The sequence below is a fragment of the Diadema setosum genome, chromosome 16, assembly GCF_964275005.1.
Source record: "Diadema setosum chromosome 16, eeDiaSeto1, whole genome shotgun sequence".
Classification (NCBI taxonomy): Eukaryota; Metazoa; Echinodermata; class Echinoidea; order Diadematoida; family Diadematidae; genus Diadema; species Diadema setosum.
Window position 1 is genome coordinate 13,847,401 of NC_092700.1, and position 26,028 is coordinate 13,873,428.

A 26,028-nucleotide genomic window follows, 5' to 3' on the forward strand; every position below is an offset into this window, starting at 1 on the left:
CACTGTAGTCAGTGGTCCGATCACAGTTCGGCTCATGATTCGGATGAGGGGGATGACAGCTTTAGCAAACTTCTTTTGTGATGTCATAATAAGAAGCACATATGCACGCACCCTGGCATTACTACAGACTGCGTGATGCGCAGAGAAGACAACGAAGGCAACGTTACTTAGCAACACCTAGGCGTTTTACTCTTGATGACAGCTCAACATCGGCAGTATCATCAACAGCGCCCTCTACACTACCGGGACTATGCACCTTTAAGTCTTCATTTTGTTATTTGAAATGATATATGAGAAGCACATGCCAAGTTTACGTAACACCCATCTGCTCACATACATAATCAGCTATATGTACACTAGAGCAAGTAAAACAATTCTTTTACAAATCACTAATTTGAATTAAAACAAAGCTGTTTCTCACCTTGTAAAACTATGCAACCGTAACTCATATACAAGTTAATATGTATTTAACTTTAGCATTTGCACCATTCATCATCATACCTTTATCCTTAGACTTGTAATGCACCAAAAATTGCAGATTTATCTGTCACCTCATTCATCTAAATGGGTTGCCGACTAAGAACACATATTGAGAATGTAATTATGCAAACATAAATTCCAACTGGGAAACGACCTATCCTGCTCGACAATGTATTATCTATATCACTTACACTCGCATGCATCGCACTGCAGTCTACATAAATAAAATACAAGGTAGATCGCTGTAGATTGAACGATGCTAGATGACCCAATAGGTTCAACCGGCGATGTGGTATCGACGTAAATGTTCAGTTTTGACTTTTGGCAGCATACAGACTCAAAGTGGTAGACATTTTCATATTGGTGTTCATTGGCATTCCTTACTTCACCACGTCTGATATAAAACCAGCCCATGTAGGGGTTGCACGGGCAACAACCATTAGACATTATCATAACGAAATGTGAGAATATCTCAGAAGAAGTTAGAAAGTGTATCGTATTAACGGTTTTTATACGAGTTTGTACACGGCAAAAAAGAAAAGAAAAAAAGATGACATTGTAAAATAAGCGCAAAACAAAATAACGTAATAAACGCCATAGAAATGGTCATTTGCATTAATTCGACAAGTCATCGGTGTTATGTATAATTACCGAAAAGGCAGAAAGGGCTAAATCTGATTTTTTATAATCATGTTGCCAAGAAAATAAGAATTTACTTCCAAAACATGTGCTAAAGATAATGCAGACAAAACAAGGACTAATCATCTTGTACAAACATAGCGGCATACACGACGGATAACTGCAAATAACAGCTCATGAAAGTAGGAAAGAAATTCAGATGTCAAGATTTTAGTCTTTTAGACTTCACTTATTACACGTAATGGAATCATTATATTTTCTGCACTGTAAAGATACATCGATAAATTGTATGTTTACTATATCACTGTCAATGCCAACATTATATTGTTTTTCACCATATACACTTGAGGTTTTAGCAAATATCTGCTTATCAAAAGGGACAAGCTACTTTACCAAAGTGAGAACAAAATTCGAAGAGGTAATCGTTTCATGTGCACTGGAGGTTTGCGATTCATTAAAACTATACTCACCAGATTTTTCATCATCATTGTCAGCATCATCAATGTTACAAACGACAGTTGTATAAGTTTGAAAGGATCACCGTGTCTTGTGGAATGAAAATGGTATGGCAGTGGATCATTAATATTTACAAGATGGGGTCCCCTACAAACCATTACATTCAATTTTTTTTTTTTTTTTTTTGGTCCCAGTAGTGCAGCTGCCTGATTGCATCAGAATCATTCCATATTCTATCATAAGAAACATCACGAGGGCAATAACATGTCATCGGTGTCTACTTGTAAAATACGCTAGACAATACCCTACATGAACAAAGTGATGTAAGCGAATACACGTTTGAACACATCTATGAACACTATCTATGAACGCAAAATTACTCGTCTTCTTATTCCTCGTTCACTCTCTGACGCGCACCTACACACACGTACACCCCCCCCCACACACACACACACACATTTCATGTTATCGCCTGGAAAACATACTCTCACATTTTGCTCAATCGCTTTCGGTAGAAAAATGACTGCGATGCTGTAATAAATTTGACGTACCACATGAAATATATATATATATATATATATATATATATATATATATATATATATATATATATATTACGGACTGGGTAGGGAAGCATACCAACGATGGGATTTACGTAACATACATGATAATTTTTATTCAGTTTGAGCTTCCGAAGAATAATACTGTCTTGAGCTGGCATGATAGATTAACATGTATAGGAATTAGGTACGACGTAAAAGACTGCATAGAATTTTGAATGACGGTCATAATTTAATTCGTAGAAAAATGATTACATTATTTTCAAAATGTTTCTTTGGGATCTGACAATACCACCACAGCAGTCAAATATTTTGTAATACACAGAGAAACAACTTACATACTCTCATTGGTAATTATTCTATTTAGAATCAAGATTAAGAGCATGCATAGCGACTAGCATATCAAGGCGTCAGCGCTCCAGTAACAGAACGATGTTCTAATGCTGAATCTATACGCACATAACCACAACATCTATATAGGTCACAAAACGCTTTTGTGATGTGTACAAATCCGGATAAAACTTCACCTAGCAGCCTATTAGCAACTTTTGATTGTGTACAAATCCGGATAAAACCTCACCTAGCAGACTATTAGCAACTGTTGATGGGGAAACACACCATGTTTGATGTAATGCGGGGCATTAATTCAACAATAGTTGGCGACAAATGCTGCGTCCGATTTGTTTCGGCTACGTATCATGTTACTGAACTAAACAAGAAAACAATGTCAGCGCTTTGCTCCAAATACGCAACAGTTCATTCTGAAGAAGGTTTTCAGCTTGATGTATAATAATCAAGTGCCTTGTCTCCACCTTGAAATAATAACTGACGTACATACCGACACATTCAGGTGTTTACTGTGTAACTTTTGTCGCGGAAACTCGTCGAAAAAGATCCGCGCGATCGCTCAAAATCCTTTTGCTGGGTTTGCTTTTTCTCCGCTTGGATTTGTTTAGCAGGATGTTCGGTTGGTCTGTATGAATAAAGAGCTCCCACGCACAGGACGAAGGTGACAGACTTGAAAAGTACGGTTATGAGGAGAAAGGAGCGAGAAAACTTCTGGTTGTTGTAGAGCCAACATGACTTGGAGCCGTCGCAACCTGTTTCCCAAAGAAGGCAGGAGCGGTCTATGAGAAGCCCGAAGATCACGGGAGCTGGCACGGTACCTAAAGCCATTACAGATAGTTTAGAAAGACAAAAGATCATATCACTGTTAAGCGCAATGCGTCTTATTCAAAGTGGAAACTAGGTTTTATAACTTAACTATCTCATAGTTCTATGTTAAGCGTATGACAAACATGACTACTGGTCCAGTAAGATATCGATATCATTGGAAGTTGACGTCCAATGCAAAAGGAAAAAGAAAAGAACAACGGTTGATCTGTCTTCAACTTCTCGGAGAAGAGTTATAATGTGAATAAAATGTGATTTCATAGTCTCTCGGACAAGCCATTTTTTCATGATCAGGGGTAGATTACCTGGGATAATGTACAGAATGGTGCAAGAGATCGGATAGCTTGGGACTCTCTAATATTATCAATTGTAGCATCATTCAATTACACACATTCAACCCCATTGAAGACCACATTCAGATAACTATTGCAGCATAAGGCGGCTGTTTGTTTGTTTTCATTCTGTCATCTTCACATTCTGATTTGAACCAAACATACAAGGTTATGGTAATACATACTTTACGTTGTCATTCGCACTTGAATTAAAGATAAGACAAGACATCAAGATCAAACGGACATGGAGTCATCAATTATATCAGAGTGTCAACTCACCAGCGAGTTAATGCCCAAAAAGATAAATTCAAATGTATTATGGAGTCGCCTGGGATGTCTTTTCTTTCTTGGACAATCTCATTATCTCACATAAGTATCTAGCCCATCAAATACATGCCACGAAAATCGTGAATCGCGATAACGAGATCTGGGACGGACGGACGGACGGACGGACGGACGGACGGACGGACGGACGGACGGACGGACGGACGGAGAGACGGATTGGCAGGACGGGATTGGATGGACGGGAATTCAAAATCATAAAATCCGTTACCCTTTGGCGTGGGGTGTAGGCATAGAAGAAATAATTATATTTGCAGTGTCTGAATTACTGAAACTTTGATAATTATACAATGTAAGTGCTATCCTCCCTATAAATATGTAGCACATAAAAAGATTTATACAAATGACGCATGGGGTAATAAAACATAGACGAGTCCAGGGCGTTACTTTTACAATCCTAGCGCTGCTTTTCCCGTTTACTCTGACAAAAATTCCACCTGTATATCACAGTCACGTGTCGTTGTTGTTGTTGCTTTTTGCATATCGTTGTATATAATCACCAGTCCTATATGTTATCCCAATCACTGGTCGTGGCAGACACGGATTTCTGGAAAAAAAAATGTTCATTGCCTTCAAGTGCACACTAACCATTGTGCCTACTGAGAAATATAATGCTTTGAATAGACGATTCTTACCTAAAGCTCCATACATGACTGTTTGGAGACCGAGCGCAAATCCTCGAAGACTATGGGCAACGCATCTAAGAGTGAGGACGGAAGATAAGTCACATAGAATAGAAACAAACGTGATGAATCATCAATGATGATCATTATGAGGTGAGCGAATCCTCCCAAATCATTTTATCATTATGAAGGAAGCTTAGAATAACTATTATTATAATTAGCGTCGTTTATAAGACGCATTTTCTCTCTCTCCCTCCCTCCATCTCCCTCTCTCTCTCTCTCTCTCTGGTGTTTCCAAATCAAAACCAAGATGTGTTGTGAACATTTTCAAGTTAAGATGCTTCTAAATATGTGTGCTTCGTTAGGATGAAAGTTTAATATCTTACTGAAGGGTAACATTATTTCTGATATACAAAATGCCTTATCTTTGTCATGTTTCATAAAAACTGTTGTAATTACTGATTACCCGACCATAGGAACATAATATGACATCCTAGATGTTATACCGAAATCTACGTTATGACCTTATATTTTATATAATAAACAATCTATGGAAATGTTCTGGCACAGCGAGTGATCTCCACGCAGTCATGCCAAACATTAAAAAAAAAAAAGAATAAGTCTACACTGACCGTTTGGTCATGATTAAGCCAACGACCCTTCGGTTGTCAACTTGAAATCAAGGGATTTACCAAAATGATAAAGATGTTATTTTTTAAAGCAGCTTTCAAGGCTCGAGATTGGATAAGTATTAATTCAGAACACGCGGGTGAGTTTACATAATCATGTCATCGACAAGTGCAGAGCTCAACAAAATAACAAGGTGTGCAACAAACAAAGGGATCTCTCAAGGAAACAAAAAATAACAACGCAAGTTAGAGTGCGGGCATGAAGCCTGATTGGCTAACCTGACAGTTGCCGTCCAAGCTGGAACCAAGAGCATTGTGGTCGATGTAAATGAAATGAACATCATTATGTAGAAAATCCAGCGATGAGAACAGGATTGTGAACAGCGTCCTCTAGTGGCAATTGCATCGACATCTGCCGCAGCGGCGCTCGTCTCATTTGCCATCAGCAAGGCGTCGGCGATGCACGTGCACTGGGTGTAGATCTAATTGTTTGAAAATATTGGGAAATAATAAGATGCATTAAAGGATTCCAACAGCTGTTTTATACACATCGCGCACGGAAAGCCATTAGAACGCGAATTTTCATTCATAAATAACAACAGCAGGCCTACTTACGAGTGGTGGAGCCATTATCGGTCCATTGGTGAGACTACTGAATAATGCAAGAAAGATATTGATGATGAATTATTTCAAAGGAAAATTTTCCTTGATTCCTTCATTACAAATGCATTAGCGTCATAAATCCCAAATGTACAGCAATAAGAGATAAAACTCTTTATAATTCCAAAATTATAAGGGAAATCAATATTGGATAACGGATTATATGATATTCAAATTCTGGTATCATTAAAGGAATATGATTTTTCCCCGCTGATGATGAAAATTTCTTGAGCTGTCTATTATACGTTTATCATTCAAGCATCCCTTTTTGTCAACTTTCCTTGTCATTAAGAAAACATTCCATACGAGGCAGATTTGAAAGTAATCAAAACAAAGCAGGTATGAATGAAATCTATCGTCCCATATTAAGTGATAGTAACATTAAACCGACATAACAATGACGAGAGAACACGAGAACGTGCATAAGTGATTCGTGTGTGTGTATGTCTTTCAGTTCCATTATGAATAAACTCGATAATTGTGCTTTCTTACATACTAGGAGTTCATGCATAGGCCTTATTCCCCATTATTTTTTCTAACAAAAAAAAAAAATCGATATAATATTTTTCTACATGACACCTGCGTCTGGTATATATTTCATTTGTTGAATTGATGTCTTCGTATGTAGAGAAGAATGGATGTTGACTTTCATAGCAACTACAATATTATAATAACTACTGTATGTTCAAGTTAAATTCATTTTTAATGATAAAAACTCTGATCTTCACTATGATCTCTCTGAACAGAACGAGAAGAAGTTGTCTAGTACTTGAACTGCTCACAGTATTTCGTTTTTCCTATTGTTTTTCGTTTTGTCCAAACTGAAATGGTCCTCCAAATAATTACTGCTATTAGCAACTCCAATTAATTTCGTGTATATATCAAAATCAAGTCCAAAGGTCTTGTATGGAATAGATTGCGTACACAGCCTTCATCAGATATTTGGTTTCACTGGCAACGAATAGAAACCTCGCAAAAGAAATTATCTTGTTATGTAGATAGGTCGTTTAAATTGCAGCAAAAAGATATATCGATCTATGGAGCCGTTAAAGCATATAATCACCGAAAATTTACCTGTCATAATACAGGACAGTTATTTCGACAGTTGTAACGGACATCACAACAGCAGTAAACATCCGTCGAACCTACTCGTAAAAGCTCTGTGACAGATACAACACGTATTCCGGTGAATTGAACACAAAGTGAATAATCTTAATGCTCGAGATGGCTTCACATCTGCCAATCACCGTACATGTCCAAAATGCTCAAGTTGGAGGATGGCGAGAAAGGCAAATAAAGCATACGTCTGTCAATATTATTTTATCCTGGAAGGTGTGACTAAGGGAGGTGGAGTGACTCCTGTATCACCGGCATAGCGTGTTATCGTTCACTCCTCAATTGGGCAAACGTGTAACAGAAGAATAACACTACCCTTAGTCTGTTTTTTTTTTTAAATCGAGGGTGAAAGACAAAAAAAAAAATGGGGGGAATGATATAATGCTTAAGAATTCAGTACTATAATTCAACGGCTCTTACCGTTACCCCATTGGATGTTCGATTTTGGGCGGCACATCCTGCATGACAAGGAGAGTTGTATAGGACGTTGTCGGCTCCGCACACGGGGTCAAATGTTTCTGAACATGCGCACTGTCCATGACACGATGATGTCAGTGAAGTACTATTTAGTGATCCTGTCCTGTATGGGAACAACGGAAATGCACCATCTCACTATACTTAATGCAAACAACTCAACATATCGCAGACGTACGGAACCAATAATAGGGTATTACCGAGAGTAGAAAAAACAACAACAAAAGCATCGTTAAAGAGTGCGAGTAGGCTGACAATTACGGTGGTGACAAAATTTCAATTCTTAATGCCTTTTGCAAAAGGACTTGATTGAATTATGTCTCGATTATTTATGAAGTTCATCATTACAAGGTGTTGATAGTATCTGAAGATAGCCATACGTGAAATAAAAGTTTATCATAGCTTCACATAAACCTTTAAAAAAAACAACAACAACGACAAGAACCCTGGTATCATAATAACCCTACTGATGTATTCACTTTGTCCGACATGACATGAAAGTCGCAAAGCTTGGAAAAACTAACGTGACTGTCTTTGCTAGGCAAGGGGTGTGGTTAGTGGACGTAGGGGATTACATGGGGAGTGGATCATAGCTGTATGTAGCTCACCTGTCTCCATAGGGGACCGTGACACCCGCGAAGGGCACATTTGGGCAGTGGAAGATGAAGACAAACTGGGATGCGAGAGAGACCACTGCACAAACCAGACTCAGCTTTAGGAGGCCCTTCATCGACAGGTCTAGCTTTTTCATCAGGAGACCGCTGACGACTGCTCCCACAATACCGGCCATGACGCTTATTATTCCTACGTTCGAGGGTAAAATACCAAGCATTAATCATTTCTATTCGAGACAGTGGCCAAAGTCTTTCAAGACACATTACAAGAATTCGTTTTTACCCGTTTCCTGTCCATCAACTTTTTAAGTTTTGAACAGTGTTGGGCCAAATGCCGAATATGATGCCTGTTGAAAATTTTGAGGAATATATTTTTTTTTCCGGCCATTCAAGCAATCCCGTTCACATGCCCAAATGGTGGAAAAACCAAACTGAAAGAAATCTGTGAATGATAACGAAATAAAGACGCAACAAGAATATGCAATATGTAACTTGTTCAAAATGATCAAAATACGTCGAAATATGTCAAAAACTATGCGATAAAACAGTTCAACCACCTAAAACTAAAAAGATAAAGATATAAAGTTTATATAAAATTTAGACTGCCTTAAGTTATGCGACATTCTCTATTAATTTACCTTAGATAAAAGATTTCGTTATTTTCAACACACAATTCTACATAGAATTCCTGGGGTTGATAGATTACTTTTTTCCATCTCTATCACAGACAGACCTCTGTGCACTTTGTTCGAGCTCCACAGAAACAATGTCACATTTGTTTTGGGAATGCAATGTTACACAAAGGTTTATTGCTCATATACAAGAAATTATGTTGCAGAATTAGTTCAAATTATTAAAGGCATGTTTATATTTGTTTATAGAGAAAAACTTAAATGTTACAATGTCATGTTTTGCATGCAAAATAATTAATGCTTTCTGCCAGATACAAAAAGAAATCATTTTCCTCATTTTGTCACCTATTAGATATTTGAGCAAGCAAAGAAGATAGACGAACACATGTCAGCAGCCCCCCCCCCCAATTTTTTAAAATTCATGAAATTTTTCCGTCGAGATGTTTTTCATTGCAACTGATTGACATCTCGAAGGAAGAATGTCATGAATTTGAATAGTCACGCAGTACCCGCTGCACGCTATAAGGATTAGTACCAACACTTCTTGTCGGGCAGTTGACGCCTGTCCGGAGATCAGGAGGTCGTAGGTTCGAATCCTGCTCGAGCATGCCCATGATTTTTTGTTATGGCTACTACTAAAACACTGATCAATTCAGTGCTTATCTACGTCGATGTAGGGTAATTTGTCCCCCAAATTTTGTATCCCAAATTAGCTGGAATCTAATTCAGGTTTAAAACTGTCTGTCATACAGGGTATTTTATACTATGTATCATGTAAAATGACTTTTATTCGTACATGAATGCTACTACTTATATGAATAAAATTTGTTCGTGAAAAGAAAAATCCTGCCAACGTCGATATTGTTTTGCTTTGTACAGATATCATAGAGATGTACATTTTTAGGTGTATAGGCCTGTATAGTTATAGGAATATGTAGTTTGTCTAGAGCGTGTACGGCGGTCGGATGACATGTACTACTGCAGTATGTCACAAAGATGATTGGAACGTTGCGTGAGTGGTTGGGAGCTGTACTTCATGGTAACACAGACCATCAGTACGCATTTGTGATAGAAAACCTCACATTTATTCTCAGTGTCTTCAGTTAAAAAAAATCCAGTGATTAAGTTTCCCTTGACATTCTCTGTAAAAGTTTCCAAGACACATTTTAAGGTAAATGACTTGAGTATCCTAAATTACTTCAGCAAGTAATCAACTGATAAGCAATCCAGATGAGAGGTGCGTTGTCACCTCGTTAGTTTTCTTTGTTTTTCTTCTTTTTCTTCCACTCACCTATGTCATTGCTTGCCTGTCCTGCTGACATGTTGAACTGAGACTCGAAGTACTTGGGACCAAATGACGTCAGGCCGGCGTTCACGAACCATTCCGTTGTGGCCATCCCACAGATGCAGAGAAATGGGATGTTCTTCACCAGGTTCCAGAGGGCGACAGGGAACTCCCGCAAAGTTTGGATGAAGCCCTCACTGGCTTGGAAATCACACCCATCCTGTGACTCCACCCTCTTCTCTAGGAGAACATCTTTTGAAACTGAATAAGATAAAAGGCATTATGATAAGACATGAAAACTTTATTCTTTTACTTGCATTCCCTAAATTTTAAGTGAGCAAAGAAAAACTATCACACAACAGATCAAGGATGATTCCATGAGATTTTCACAGTTATATCTTCTGAAGAACCTTTGCTTCAAGGTATAACATGAATTATTTTCACATCTGAAATTATCGCCTTACTTTTCCTGCGTTTATGGTATTGCGTAGTTTTCATGGCAGCACAATAGCATATCAAAGGATGTGACCATAATATCTGGAAGCATGCCACAGCTATGTATGAACCACATATTGATAACAAATAGCTAACAACACTATTCACTGGGACCGTAGCCTACCTAGCTTTTTGCTGGGGGGGGGGGGGGGGGTCTACCCAATGCCAATTCTCTCGCAAATCGGCTAACAAGCAACATCAACATCATCATCAACAACAACAACAACAACAACAACAACAACAACAACAACAACAACAACAACAATCTTCACTTGGCAGCCAGATCCGAATCTGTATCCAAATCATACTTTTACTCGTCACCATTTGTATGTGGCCAATCTCCGATTCCTTGATTTTGGCAGTTTCAAATTCTCCAGACTGTTACGTATAAAATCGTAGGTAAGTTTCCTACATTATTTAACCACCCCAAACAAACTAACAAACAAACAAACAAACACACACACAGAGACCCCATGAAAGACAGCTTTATAATTACCAAGCACATAAACCTAATTTGTGAGAGAAAAATAAAACAATAAGCTCAGAAGGTGATGTCAAGCGTGCAGTAATCTGGATATGAGTAAATTCAGAATACAGTATCAACATGCTTCCGTGGATAGAAAAAAAAAACCCCAAAGCAAACAAAAACAAAATCAAAACCAAGATAAAAAGTTCCCTATTCCAAATCGATCGCACAGAAAGCAACTAAACGTCAAACCGTCGATTTCTAAAATGACCTCAATACTTCTCTTCGTTTAATTTTTCTTGGTCTTGGGATTTACGACTGTGTCATGACATTGTGGCGACGACGAATCACGCACCTGCACTCAATATAGGCCTCAGGAGCTATTCTTACACCTTAACTCGAGCCAAAACTGGAGCCACAATCGCGAGAAAAGAGGATATATGTGTGATGATGCAAAACACGTGTTATCACCAATCACTTGTATTTTGGGATGGCCTTCACTTGCATAATCCAAACAACGATCGTTGATGACAATCATCGGTGCATGGCAGCACGTTTGGATGATGAAGACTAATATTCTAACTGACAGTTCTCCAGATATCATGATAATGATAGAGAGAGCCAAATTGGGAACTCTTCCAGTAAGTTAAAGGGTAAAAATGTCACGACGCTTTAATTAGTTTGTTTGTTTGTTGCAGACTATGAATGTAACTTTATTCATTGTGGAAGGGAAACTATTTCTTCCTCTAAAGAAAGTTGATTCGGTAAATTTTCTTGGTGTTTATATTCAGAGTAATATGCATTGGGATGTACATATAACGAATGTAGCAAATAAGGTATCTAAATGTATAGGTATATTATATAGATTGAAAAATATTCTTCCAGAGTCTGCACTTTTTTTGCTGTATAATACATTTATGCTTCCGTATCTTAATTATTGTGTATCTGTATGGGGCAAATATAATAAAACCAAGATAGAAGTTTTACATAAATTGCAGAAAAAAGCATTACGAATATGCTCTGGTAGTCATTATCTTGCTCATTCGGCTCCTCTTTTTCGTAAATTTAATACTTTGAATATATTTGATTTGTATACTTATAATACCGCTGTTTTGGGATTTTATTATTTCAAAGATATGTTACCTCATAATATTTCATGTATGTTTTCAACTAATAATGAAATTCATAAATACAATACACGAAATTGCAATAGATTTTATATGTGGGTAGTAAAAACAAATCTGGTTTCAAACTCCGTACGTCACCAATTTCCGTTAATCTGGTATTCAATTCCTAGAGATATTTGTTCACGCAATAGCCTGTCCTCATTTAAGAAATTTTTGAAAATATACCTTCTAGCAAATCACACATAGTCATAGTCAATTTATCATATCATTTGTCTTATGGTTTTGTTTTGTTTTGTTATGTTATGTTTTGTTGTATTTGCTGGTTTTCTGTCCATGTATACACTTTGTACCTTAAAAATCAATCATTTTGTGCATAATCGTAAGGGAACTTACTTCACAAGGCCTTTTGGCTTTTTTCAAGTTCTCTTTTTTCATTTTCACTGTTATATGTAAATGATTGATTATCCTTTTGTGTATTGTAAAATCCAATACTGTTGTATTGTTTTATCCGAAAATGAGATGAATAAACGAATTGAATTGAATTGAATTGAAGTTTTGCTACAAAGGAAATAATTTAATCATTGGAAACAGGAAGGTGCAACAAAGTTTCGATTAGATCCACCAAAAGTAATCTTTGCCAGTCTTCATTAATGTTTGATCTTTTTGTTTTCATATTTGCCGAAAAGAGTATATCTTGATACTCCTTTTCCCCCTCTTCTTTTCCCAATGGATTTTTTTTTTATTTGCAACTATCTTCTCTCATCTTTATCACATCCCTTTTCATTGAACTACCTACTATAACCACTACGTTTAAACCAAATAAGAAAAGAAAAAAAAATGCTTCCCCGTTTCTATAACCATGGACCCTACAAGGTCCATGCTATAACAAAGCTGGTGTAAACAGAAACATGGTAAACAAAGCACAAAAATACAGACAGCACACTATGCTCCTGCAGTGGAGAAAGGGATTCGTGCAGAGCATGAGAAGGCCAATAAATCTCACCAGGAAGGTTCTCTGGAAAGCCCAGAAAGATAAGAGCAATGACGAAGAGGAGAACGGCGTTGATCATAAAGCCAAGCCACCAGGCACCGACCCACACCGGGTTGTTGGCTGTGATCCCAAGACTGCCAAAGATATATAGTAAGAGACAAAAAAATGATAACGAGCATCAAGATACCAAAATCCGTCAAGTAACATGAGTACATTGTATTCACTATCCATTTATCATTATGGATTGTGGATGGGTGTGGCTGAGGAACGCTAAAGGCACACAACAGTAATGTTTCCACAAAGCAGGAAAGAGACTAAATTCTTGCCCCGTCTTTTCTACTTCTCTCAAAGATGTACGAACTTTGTATTGAACATTAAGACAGAGTATATGATTCAGACACAGGTAAAATTCTCTCCGACAAGTAATTTTTGTCCCGTATTGCGGGAAGCGTCTCAACTGCGGGAAGCGTTGGCGTATATCCCAAGAGAACAGTTTTAACATGGGACAAGAGGTAGGTGTGCGAAATTACCAGTCGCCTTGCCATAATCACCATCAGCTGCCGCATGTCACTACGTTTCGCACTGTCATATAATTCATATCATTCATCCAAACATCTGCCAAAAGTATATCGTGCCTCTAATGACCGGAGGGCGGATGGAGCGTGTCGAGTAAATTGGAGAAGGCGGTGAACACGATTACAGTTTCAGGAATCTAGCTCTAATGGGTCGTCATTGCTGAAGCTAATGGTCCATGACACAAGTGTGTGTGCGGGGGGGGGGGGGATGTTTACCTCATACAGATCATAACATACACTCTTCTCATTCTCCTCTCAATATCGATTATGGGTGTTACTCAAAAAATGTAAGCGACAAAGGAAAAATATTATTCTTGAATTGATGGGTAAAACACAGAGATGAATGAAGTGAAATTGCAATCACACTATTTTTTTTTTTCACATTTGGTATCAGTACTGCTGATAAATTAGTTTTAAGGCATGTAATTTTTGGGTGATCTTTGTCTATGAATCGTGATGTGTGTTTGCTTTTCTCATTATCATTGTGATCGGTAATTGTTTTATATTAATCTTTTCATTTACTTGGATAGGCAACTCGATATAAACGGACAAAAAGGTCGGACATACAGCGCATTTCATAATGTAATAAGTGAAATATAATTTGACATTTCTTATAACATAAAGATATATCTTTGAACCGTTGTTTACCAAAACTTTGCGTCTCTATTGGCATGTCATTGTGTGCGGGACTGCACAGTTCCTGACGTTGTCATCTGATACGACGATTGAAATATACACTCAAATGTAGCTTTTCTTTATCTTTCGGCTGCATGACTCAGAAGAAGAACATAATTTGTTTGATATTCAAGTCTTTTCTGACACATGTTGTATTCAGCGAACAATATGAGAGTTTTGTCTTTGGATAATGGATGGATAAAGTTGCGCGTAAGGACCATCTTGAACATGACGTTCTTTCCCAAACACTCAGTTTCATTTGGAAAATGATTTAGTATTTGTTAAAAGATGTATTATTTTCGGGGATTGGACACAAATGTAAAAAGATTCATATTCGCTTTTAAATGTATGTTTTATGCAACATAGAACTAACGAAATGTGGACCATTTTGTCCGCAATCGTGATAATAAAGGATGCTTTCATGATAGAGAAATGGACGGAAAGCCAGACAGAGAGAGGGAGAGGGGGGGGGGGGTGAAAAAGAAAGAAAGAAAGACAAACAACAGGTAGACAGGAAGAATTAAGGAAAGAAAGAAAGAAGGAATGACTAGGGACATCCTAGTACAATTGACAGTTACGATGGTGTTTGAAGAAAAGCTATAGGGCATGCAATGGGATTGTTGTGTCGAATTGATGTATAATGGGTGCGAACATGACGAAGACGAAATGAAATAAGGCTAAAACTGATGAGTCACAGACAGGACGATCATGACTCACGTATATCTATTGTGTTAGGGTCGGCATGTATTTTTTTTTTTCAGGATCATGTCAGGATACTTTATAAGGACAACATGCAATTGGAATGACAACAATGGATTGGTAATGGTGCAAAGAACAACAAGAATAAAAGAAAACATGGACAGTAAACGGAGATATGTCGCTTAGAGGTAGCGTTATCAACTTCGAGAGTATAAAGGCTACATGATTGGCCGTTCGTGGCTGCAAAAGGCGGCGACAGAATCTCAAAAGACACAATATGCGATAAGTTTCGCATTCATTATCGGACAAACACTGCGTGGCAGATTCAACTCCAAAGTAATCAATCCACTGTAAGAACTTCCCTAGTCTCCTCTGACATAGGACATTTGTAGTATAATGAAATTGCCCTGTAATTCTGTCGACTACTCATTTTCCACAACAATATTCACTGATTTTAGTCCTCATTCTCAAACAGGATGACAGAAAATGCTTGATAATTTATAACTCGTACAAATAGCTCCCAAGAGAGATATCAGAACTACCGATCGGCAATTCTTATTTCAAAATGTATGTTGGGTTTTGAATAAGGTTGCATGACTCTTATACGGTATAGTCCCATATCAAATAGCGACGGGTAAGTAACAGTAAAGAAAGCGAACTTCATTTACTATCCCAATCATTTCTGCTTGGATGGTTATACATTTTACATTCGAATCAATGGTCCATTTCACGGGTCGTTCTCTATTTGCGTGCTTTTCTTCGGAAGCGTCAGCTGCAGGTAGACATTGCAAAATAATGATTCAAGACCAGACTAGTGCAATTTTACTGACATGTTATCGAATGGGATGTCTCCGCTGTTCACGCAATCACAATAAGTGCCATAAGTAGGCCTACACGACCCTTCCTTTACGTTTTGATGAAGTTAATCAATCTTGACTACTTTCCAAGGATTGACATTAAACTCTTTCTGCACCAAAGAAAATAATGTTCTTCGAAAAAAAAAAATCTCCAGTGCATTGGATAGTTATTAGACTTGCCTAGTGGAATACAAGGGCAGAAAATTATAACCTAAACAAAATAAAATTTTGCGTCATTTATTTTGATCTTAACCTTTGACATTTTCCCTTGTCATTTCAGGTAAATAGGCCTATAATCTTTTTGCATTTTTTAGCCTTCTAGCCTGATGAAATTAACCCTGGACATTCCTAACTCAAACATTGATGGAAATTATCATTATAACCACAGTACCGTTGACTTTTGACTTGTGACCTCTGACTTATATATCTAATTATATATAAATGTTAATGAAAATAGTTGTAACTGTACCGCTATACCCTGTCTAACATATCTTACATCGCTACTGGATGTTAATATTTGAAGAACAGCTGAACAGCTGAGAGTTACATTGTTTTGCAAATGTACAATTAAATATAATCTTGACTTTTCACCTCTCATTACTCTCTTTTCAGATGAATAACTGTCTACGAATTTCTACTTTCCTATCAAATCATATCAATTTTCAACATTCCTAAAGGAAGCAACCACAGGAAAAACAATGTATTTTTAGCCTTAATTCATCGCATTTTGTACAATGTGTGACTTTTTAAGCCTTGTTTTTTAGGGAGACTTTTTTTTTAGTGGGACGTTGACTGTCAAATATTCATAGAATAAAGTAACAGCTCTATTTCAGATGTGGACTAACCTTGAGGCTGATGTAAGGACATCCATGTACAGCTCGGAAAGCATTGCCCCACCAAGAATGTAACCAAGAGCTGGCCCGACTGCGTTCATGGCAGTGAAGATACCTGTGGCGCATTACAATGGAAGGAAAAAAAAGCCTGACAGAACGCCCTTCTATACCAGATTAATTTCTCTGTTGTCTCCTCTACACTACAGACATGATTATCAAGCTTGAAAAAAGCATCATTTGATGGTGCTTCCTTACCTTTTTATTTCATTCATCTTTTTAAGAATCTCCGACTGCGATCGAAAAACTAACCACAACAGTTATCATCTCTTATCAAAAAGCGAAAGAGCTGCAGAAGCTGCACCCCACCTACGTAAATACAAATAAACACATGCTCTTATTCTGAAGTATTGGCCGTCATGATGTCATTCAGCCATATTCACTTTCACATAAATGTATAAACAATCAATGGTAAATAACAACAGATCTATCGCACATGTCAGTTTCATCCAATCCTTGCAATGGATCAAGGCAATCCAACTTGTTTACAACTTGCTTTCAGTCGCCGATCAATCGTATCATTTTCGCTCCACTGGCTAGACCATAGCCTTGTTAGTCACATCGCAGAAACACGATATGGTATCCCCTTCAAAACAGCTAAAAAGGGAGACACTAAATCTGCGTTGTCCTCTGGTCAAGAGACCATCCATTATTTCATCTTACGCAAACATAATGCTATAATGTTCGCATTGTATAAGACCAAGTAATAACTGAATGTGGGACTTCGAGTTGTCCTTTGCTTCGTCTGTTACAGGAACGTTTGAACATTAATTACTGTGTATGTCATAACCATCATCGAAACATATCTAACATGTCACTAGTGGTGAAACATTGGCACTTTCTCATTGATATTCCCCTACTTACTAGTGATGTTGTTTCTACAATAACGTCCTTTTCTGTGATTACCAGCATAACTCTTCTCACATGTATTGTGACTGTTTAAGACATTGCATGATTACAGATATAGTGCAAATCCCTTACAATGAAAGCTATTGTCCTTCATTTAATGATCATGTTCTTACCCATGTAAAGACCGAATGTGCTTGAAGAGAGACCATCGTCCATGTAAGTAATCCCCAAGGTGTAGAGCGTAGAGCCTCCCCATCCATGAAGAACTTGACCAGTGATAAAGAGCCAATAGTAGGGCAGCATCGAGTCATCAGCTGACGTTACGTCATCGCATACCCCTCCCGATGTTGTATTGGAGATGTTAGGACAGATTTCGTCCTGTTAATTAAACAAAGAAAGAGTCCTAATGATCAGATCATAATGATAAAAAGATTGTAAAATCACATACTTGACGAAAACGATGTTTTCATTGATTTCTTTTCTTTTTTTTTTTTGCCATTGTTAATATAACCGTGTTCATGTCAGGATCTGTCATACTGTGTGCGTCTTTGTGTGAGAGACATGTCAAATCAAAATCGAATTGATAAAACATGTAGGAACAATAATGATTGTTTGGGTTTTTTTTTCTTCTGCAGAGGTAATCTATTTATTCATTTCCAAAATAACATCAAGCGAAATTAAAATAAATACATATACTGCACAGTGCATAATCTGCATTAGTGTGTGTGATATAAGACCTCAGTACCTTTATTTAACAGTATGTCACTTCTAAAAATAGTCCATATTTTGAAGCCATTTTATGCATGTCCTGTACTGCTTACGGATTGCATATTGGACATATATCAGAATATTGCTTATATTCGTCTCTTTTGGACCCTTTGATCCCACTCCAATGATCTATTTACCTTCTCATTTCACATAAATGTTTCTCTAAAAGTAAACTGAATGTATGCAATGATAATTTTCCAAAACAAAGGAACTTTTCAACACTCCAAAAGAAAATTACTGTAAGATTGTGTTTCGGAACAAAAAGGACACAAAGTATCATTTATAATTTTCCATATGAAAATATTGTATCTAAAGGGTAGAATACTATAATGTAATGTTTTGAACCAACATTGCTTTAATTTGTTGTTTTTCAGTTTTCGTTTTTTCTGTTTCAAAACATCATTCCAGTCGAATTCAGTTTTAAGAATCTCTCTCTCCAATAAAAATACAGTGTAGTCACTCTTATTACACTCAAATAACATATTGTGGAATTGTTTCGATGGTGTCGCAGGTAATCTTTTGTTATCATTACCCTTTGTGACATTATCATTGGCAAACATTGTCACGTTTATCCACTTCTGATATACGTTTCATCCAAACCTTTTGGATTGCCATTTTGAATTTAGAATATTTGAGGTTTACTAACATATTATCTGAATTAAGATGGCGTCAATACACTCATGGGATTTAAACCATTCATGTTCGATAACATCTTCCTTGCGCACATAGGGAAAATGGAAACAAATGAAAATGTTTGATTTTCTTTTAAAAAAAATCAAACATTTTTCCACTTTTCCACTCTTAGAATATCAAAAATTATCCGTTTTTCCCATTTTCCCTATGTATATAATTATTTTTCCCTGTGCTCATTTCATATTAGGAAAATAATCATATACATAGGGAAGTTCAGCATACAAGCAATAAGCGATGATGATATCTACGGAAGTAGAAATGAAAATAATACCAGTACCTGAAACTTTTAGTCAGCTTTCTGAGATAAGAAGGAATCTAATTCATGTCGTTGAATACATGGTGCAACTATAACAATGATGCTATTTCTTAAATTCGTATGGGCCACGTAGGGTTAATATCGTTATATAGTCTGCGGTAAACTACTTGACACAAAGGACACACGTTGTATAAAACTATCACTGTTGGTATCTATTTATAAAATCAAACGTACGAAAGATGAGAAGTGCCCACATTGTTTGGGCTATTGTATTTCCAACCATCAACTTTCCAGGGTAAGAAAGTTGATATGACCCTACAAAATTGATAAACGAGAGATAACTTGCATAACGTGGAGATGTCACCCTCACCTTATGCTTAAAAATGATTCAAACTTAATTATCAAAGACAATTCAAATTTCAAGCAACCTCGATTCGAATCCCATCGAGGAGATGACATTTTATGACTACCTTTAGACAGGAATTACGCGCATTCTTTGGATAAAAACGTTACCTCTACATGCTATGATGCACTCTGTCTGCATCAGGAAGAAAGAGTAGATGATGACTGAAATTAACACTCCTTAGACCTCCGGTGCCTTTCCTGAATTGTTCTCATGGGAACATTGTATATTCCCTACCCCTGGTGATAATTTTTATAAACGTAAAATCTCATCTTGGCCTTCTTCAGTAGATGAGAAAAGTTTAGTTTTCTTGTGGATTATACCCTATCTGATCTAATTGAGGTCAAACCTGGAACTGCACATGCCAAGAACAACGTTCATATTGCACCTGTCAATGTATCGCACTCAAAAATGCTGAGAAAAAGTTAGCAGATAGAAATGATCAGCATCCAACGTGGGATAATTTGAGTAACATTATATTCCAGCCAATTTTAAATAAGATTCGATCATGGGTTTTTTAAATGTGTATATATACGTAAACAAAGCGACGAGCTCCGAACATGTTCTTCGAGATCGAAATGAGTTAACCTGCCTTCACAACTTAAGTATCTTAATGTCCCCTCGGACTCCTGCTAATAATTCCTGCCAAGTATACGTTAATATGCCATCTTTGACTTCTTCAGTAGAAAAGAAAGGTTAAGTTTTCTTGAGAATTACCATTAACTTGGGTATCATCCCCGGAACTGCACATGCCAAGAGCAATGTTTATATTGCATCTGTCAAGTCATCGTCACTCAATATTTTGTAGAGAAAAAGTTGTCAGAGCTTGGGTCATATGGGTTCCTGCTTCTGGCTCCCAAGTGGGATAATTTGAATGACATTATGTTTTTTTCGTTAGCACGTTCTTCGTGACCCAAATGGGTTAACCTGTCTTCACAATTTAAGTATCTTCCAGGACACTGAATAGTTACTGTAGCAATAGGATTTCATCCCATCATGGACCCCTCGGGGTCTTGATTGTCCCTGTGGGATCATTATCTCATAAATGACAATTCGAGACAAGAAACCGGCGCTATAAAGCTTAGGAACTCGAGGAACGATGGAAAACTGAGGATGATATTGATAAATGAACAAAAAAGGAATGATCAAACACAGGAGCAGCTTTACTTTGTCATATTAGCAACAAGAGAGTGAGGGATCACTATCAATAAGAAAAGAGGTGAAACAAATGAAAATACACACAAAAAATAAAATGACCCCAAAATAATATGTCGCCCTGAAGAGGAAATTTCGAAATGAAGCGAAAATTGTAATGAATCGACACAATAATAAATATGATTAAACAGGGTCACGTTTTAAGCTTTTATTTTCTTTTTCATTTTCATCACAATGATTCAGAAAATCGTCACTACCTTATTTTTCAGTGAAAATGATAGCAGTAAAAATTTACTTAAATAAATTCTCGAGCAGTATATTGTTAATTTCGACAAAAACTCGTAAATTCATAGCTTTGACGTGGAAATGCTGTAATATACGATAATTTCCATAAAACACATAATGTGAACACAATCATCTTTTCTTATTATTCCATAGGTTTAACTCTGCTAATTCAGTAAAATGAGCGGCGTGCTTTCTGCGAATATGGGACAATTATTGAGATGCATATCTCTTTTTACTTCATTGTGTAAAAAAATTAAGATCAAGATTGATCTCCTGGTATACTGATAAGATGTCAAAAGAAAGGAATGTAGGCGTCTACGCAAAAAGTGACATGTCTTTGCATTAGTCAGAAGAATTTTAGATAGATAGATAGATAGATAGATAGATAGATAGATAGATAGATAGATGGATGGATAGATGGATAGATTGGGTTGATAAAAAAGACGGGTGAAAAGTCCGAAGACTTATAAAAACCCGTTTACAAAATGCATTAATATATGCAAATTTTGTTTTGATATTGAGCTAAATTTGTATAAATTATAGTTAATCTAGTGTAGGAATGTGCATGCATGGCAGAGAGAGCGAGCAATATATACCGACAAGACTAATCGACGTGATAAGTCTACTGGTACATAATATTATAATGTATTCTGTCCACTCATATCCCACCTATAGCAGTCCACACTTGCTTTTAGCTAGAACTATTTGTGCCAAATCTATGTTCTCTTTTGCTAGCCCTACATTTCTAAAATCTCTAAAGAATTTCTTCACAAATTCACTTCTTCCTTTTTCCTGATTTGCCTGATGTGTAGTAAACCTGTTATGAAATTTGTTACAAAAAAAAATGTACTTACTTGAAATACATTTCTTACGTTGAGTCTATCTGCGTTCATACATCCATTTCGTTTAAATACTCATAGAACGCTAACCTGGGATAAGTAAAACTTATTCGTTTCCCTGTTTGCGGGAATATTAGATTTCACAGGCATCCGTAGTTCTCAATAGGGATGGTTCTACGTCTAAAGCTATACTTAAACCTAGTGTCTCGCCTATGACGAACTTCTGTCCTGAGTACATCCGGTTGCAAAAGGGCGTTCAGCAAAAGGGCAAACAGTGTCTAATGGACAGCACTCCTACTGAATCTCGACGGCGTAAGACCCAGGTTAGAATTTGGAGGGATGTTTCTATGTCTTTCTCGAAAAATGATATATTGTGATGAACTTTCTCTTACAGCTACAAACAAACAGTGATAGGTAAATTCATTTATCATTTAAGGCAATCGATCAGGAAAGTCCTTATTTTCTTTCATCTATTCATTGATATTTTTATCCTTTTTTATTTTCATCGATCCGGTACCGGGATCAGATCGTATGATCCTTTGGATGAGAACCTTCAGCGGTACCATCTTCTCCAAGATTTCACTTCATTTCGCAAATTTATATGCCCGCAAGTATAATAGTTCTTTCCTAAAATAAAGATTTATTGGAGAGATTTGTAATCTTTCACAAAGTTTTTCGTTTATCAAATTTCCAACGAAAATGCTATTGCAATAAAACTTTTGACATAATGGCACAAAATTAGTACAAAATGTAATAATGGAAATAACTGTAAATGAAATATATAGTATCTGTATACCGTAAATACATGTATTGAAAAAAAGAAGAAGATCTTTTCGTCTTGCCCATAATAATCTTATGGAAACAAGAGCTGCTACGGTTTACAAGAAAAAAGAAAACACATTTTCACATCATAATCCTCAAAGCTAAGTGGGTCAAAGGTCTAACTCCTCTCCTCTGTGTCAGCTATGACAATCCTGTTTTAATTACTGCAAGTATCATTGGGTTAGAGCGGAAGGTAGGTAGCAGGCCTTGCTAAATAATGTAGGCAGCTGTATTCCTGTTAATTTACAAAGAAACACAAGATTGTACACATAAGCTAACAATAAACTCATTCGAAAGCTACAAAGACGAGACGAGCGAAACCTGTTATACAATAACTATGTGCCTTTCCATTTCTTTTCGTTTTTCCTCATCTTTTTTTGTCTTCCTTCAGCCCTTGTAAGTTGGCGAGATATTACACAGGCTCCGTTGATATCGTTTTCATATCATTATCTTCATTAGCATTAATGTTACAATTGTGATCATCACTGTCTGTAATGCCGAGACTTAACTTTTATTTTCACTGTACTGTATGGGTTAAACCAAACGTTTCTTATCATCATTAATTTCTTTCAATTACTCAGCAAGCCTCACACGGAGCCTGGGTTGCTGAAGCCCCGACTGATATCCTTTTCAGAAAATTGAATCACATGACGACTTATCTTGCCTGTGTATCGCCCTGAAAGAAAGAAGTCGTTAACGATCTTCATGGTCTGCTGTAATGTTATTCACAATCAGCGATCTGTCACAGTTTCAGGTAATAACTATGGCACTTTGATAAACGTGTGCTTGAGCCGTTTATAAAATGTAGTTACAGATTTGAATTTATGCTCCCGTTTACTTTGGATATAAACAATTTTGATGAGACAATGTTTAAGACAACGGCAGATCAGGTCAGTGACTGTGATGTTCGAATGGGGACCGTTTACAATACGTCATTCACGTGATTTGATGCATTTCTATATGGGACATGTGAAAGTATACATATTAAGACATTTCCATTTAAAAAAAAGATAATGTATGTATCTTGATTGCATGTGTGCGGAAGACAGAGAAAGAGAGAATCCCCGAGGAAGTGCGTTCGAGTTTGTCGGGTAATATAGGTCCCGATATTATCACATAGGTCCGGATATATAAATAATGTATGAAAATGCGAGATGAGAGACTTGGCCCATTCATGTTTTGTTTTTGTTTTTTGGTGTTCTTTTTTGCAAACGTTTTCAAAGCAAGGTCAGAAAAAGAAATACATTTTTTTTTTCATTTATTAATCATAGGCGCTTATTTCTCTTATAAGCAATTAACTTTAATATATACGAAGGAGGAAAAGATATAATTTCCCCCAGGAATGACGTTGAAACATATTTGCTGATTGTTTGGGACTGCGCTTAATCATTATAGATCATCCAGCCAGACCATGGCTACGTGGCTTCGATCCACAAACGTGACATTAACCTTAGGTCTCCTGAGGTGCGAAGGTGGCAACCGGCTGCCCAGGTTCTAGACGCAGAACCTGTATTACCCGACAGACTCAAACGCACTTCCTCTTTAATCCCCTTGCCCCAATCCCCGGCCACCATCACGTCACGGAAACCAGAAAATGCAGGCAAACACGAGTTAAAGTGGAAACTCAACTCCAGTATAGGCACAAAAGACGAAATTTCAAAGTTTTACATGTTTTCACGAAAAAAAAAAATGATACTGCTTACGACTACAGGTGATGATGATATCAATCTTCCGATTACTATGTTCACGAAATCTTCACTGGATGTCTTCTTGAAAAGAAAAGAGAAACTGTAGCCATAACAGTGACTCTGTAGAAGACTTGTAAATGATGACATTTTTATAAGGGAAAAAAAGGTTATGGTAATGGTTATGAAACTATTAATTGTCGATGATATAGGGCTATACTGATATGTTATGATATTTTGTTATGCTCGTGTACAAATAAAAACCTGAGGTTTTGACATTATCTCATATTCTTCGGGTATCGATTCGTTTCACTTTGTCGTGGAAAAACGCGTAGCAATTTGAAATTCCGTCATTATAATACTTTCTATCCGATTTGCATTTCTACCATTTTCTCTGAATATGCATACCAAACTTTCCCCACAAGGTATATGGGCACGTTTCCTTGAACCTGTTCCTATAAAGGCGCTATTATTAGCTGTGTTCAGACGGAAGCAGTTTTGGTCGGAGTAACTTCGGAGGAAGGGTCGGAGGAAGCTTGGTCGGAGGAACTTCGGAGGATGGGTCGGAGTAGTGCCCGTCTGAACAAGGTCATGGTAACTTCCTCCGATCGGAGGAACTTACCACGACCTCTTCCTCCGAACGAGATACTCCTGAGTTTTCTCAGGAGTATCTCGCTACCACGACTAGCCGGTCGGAGTAAATTGCCCGTGCGGACAAGCCCTCGGAGTATCTATGAACTTACATACCTTACGACCTAGGTAAAACTTCCTGGGTCAAATCGCAATGTTGACATTTTGCGAGTATATGTGCAATTCTAACCTAGTCGATCGCGACGAAGAAGCTAGCGCTCATGCAGAAATTTCCATCAACAAGAATGGAGGAGACAAATGCCACTGGTAAAAAACAATCGCATGGTCGACGTGCGCGGCGCTACCACTTCCAGAAGTTACACCGACCCTCGCACATAGATTGGTCGGAGTTTCTTTCCACGACCGTCGTGTGGACATAAGGGTCGTGGTAGGATATGCATTAATTTGAATTTTAATTGCCGTGCCATAAATTTTTACTCCGACTAGAAACACGTCTGAACATGGCTATTATGTCATCACATTCATATCAATGGAGACGAATTGCATGTCCAAGATCCTGTTTCCAAGCCATTTCGCGTTTCCTTTGCCAGACCATGCATGCAGTCACACCATTAGGCATAAGGGTTACATAAGACCTGTTTCGCATATATAAAACTGCATACCAGTACTTTTGCAAGTTTCGGACACAAAGACCTAATCTGTCAATGGAGACTCTACATTGTATAGCCACCTCCATGATATAGACAGACTGCCAAAGATCTTTTGTCTTTGAATGTAATAACCAAATCGTTTCTTTTGAAAGATCTGTATCTGTCGCCATAGCCCACCTGTTCCACAAGTCACATGCATGTTACAGAGCACAAGTCTGAAATTTACCCATGTCACCGTAATG

The 26,028-nt window shown here is 37.3% G+C and overlaps 1 protein-coding gene across 1 annotated transcript in view; it reads right to left on the reverse strand.

The window, feature by feature from the left end:
* Nucleotides 1-2,417: 2,417 nt before the first annotated feature.
* Nucleotides 2,418-26,028, reverse strand: part of LOC140239594 (solute carrier organic anion transporter family member 4A1-like) — a 45,881-nt gene continuing 22,270 nt past the window's right edge. Inside the window, exons 3-11 of the mRNA XM_072319425.1 lie at nucleotides 17,813-18,017; nucleotides 16,746-16,848; nucleotides 13,107-13,228; nucleotides 10,022-10,276; nucleotides 8,093-8,288; nucleotides 7,431-7,590; nucleotides 5,514-5,716; nucleotides 4,618-4,682; nucleotides 2,418-3,301 (exon numbers count right to left, since the gene is read on the reverse strand). Coding sequence (XP_072175526.1) covers nucleotides 2,982-3,301; nucleotides 4,618-4,682; nucleotides 5,514-5,716; nucleotides 7,431-7,590; nucleotides 8,093-8,288; nucleotides 10,022-10,276; nucleotides 13,107-13,228; nucleotides 16,746-16,848; nucleotides 17,813-18,017 — 1,629 coding nt within the window. The 3' untranslated portion in view covers nucleotides 2,418-2,981. The remainder of the gene's footprint in view (nucleotides 3,302-4,617; nucleotides 4,683-5,513; nucleotides 5,717-7,430; nucleotides 7,591-8,092; nucleotides 8,289-10,021; nucleotides 10,277-13,106; nucleotides 13,229-16,745; nucleotides 16,849-17,812; nucleotides 18,018-26,028) is intronic.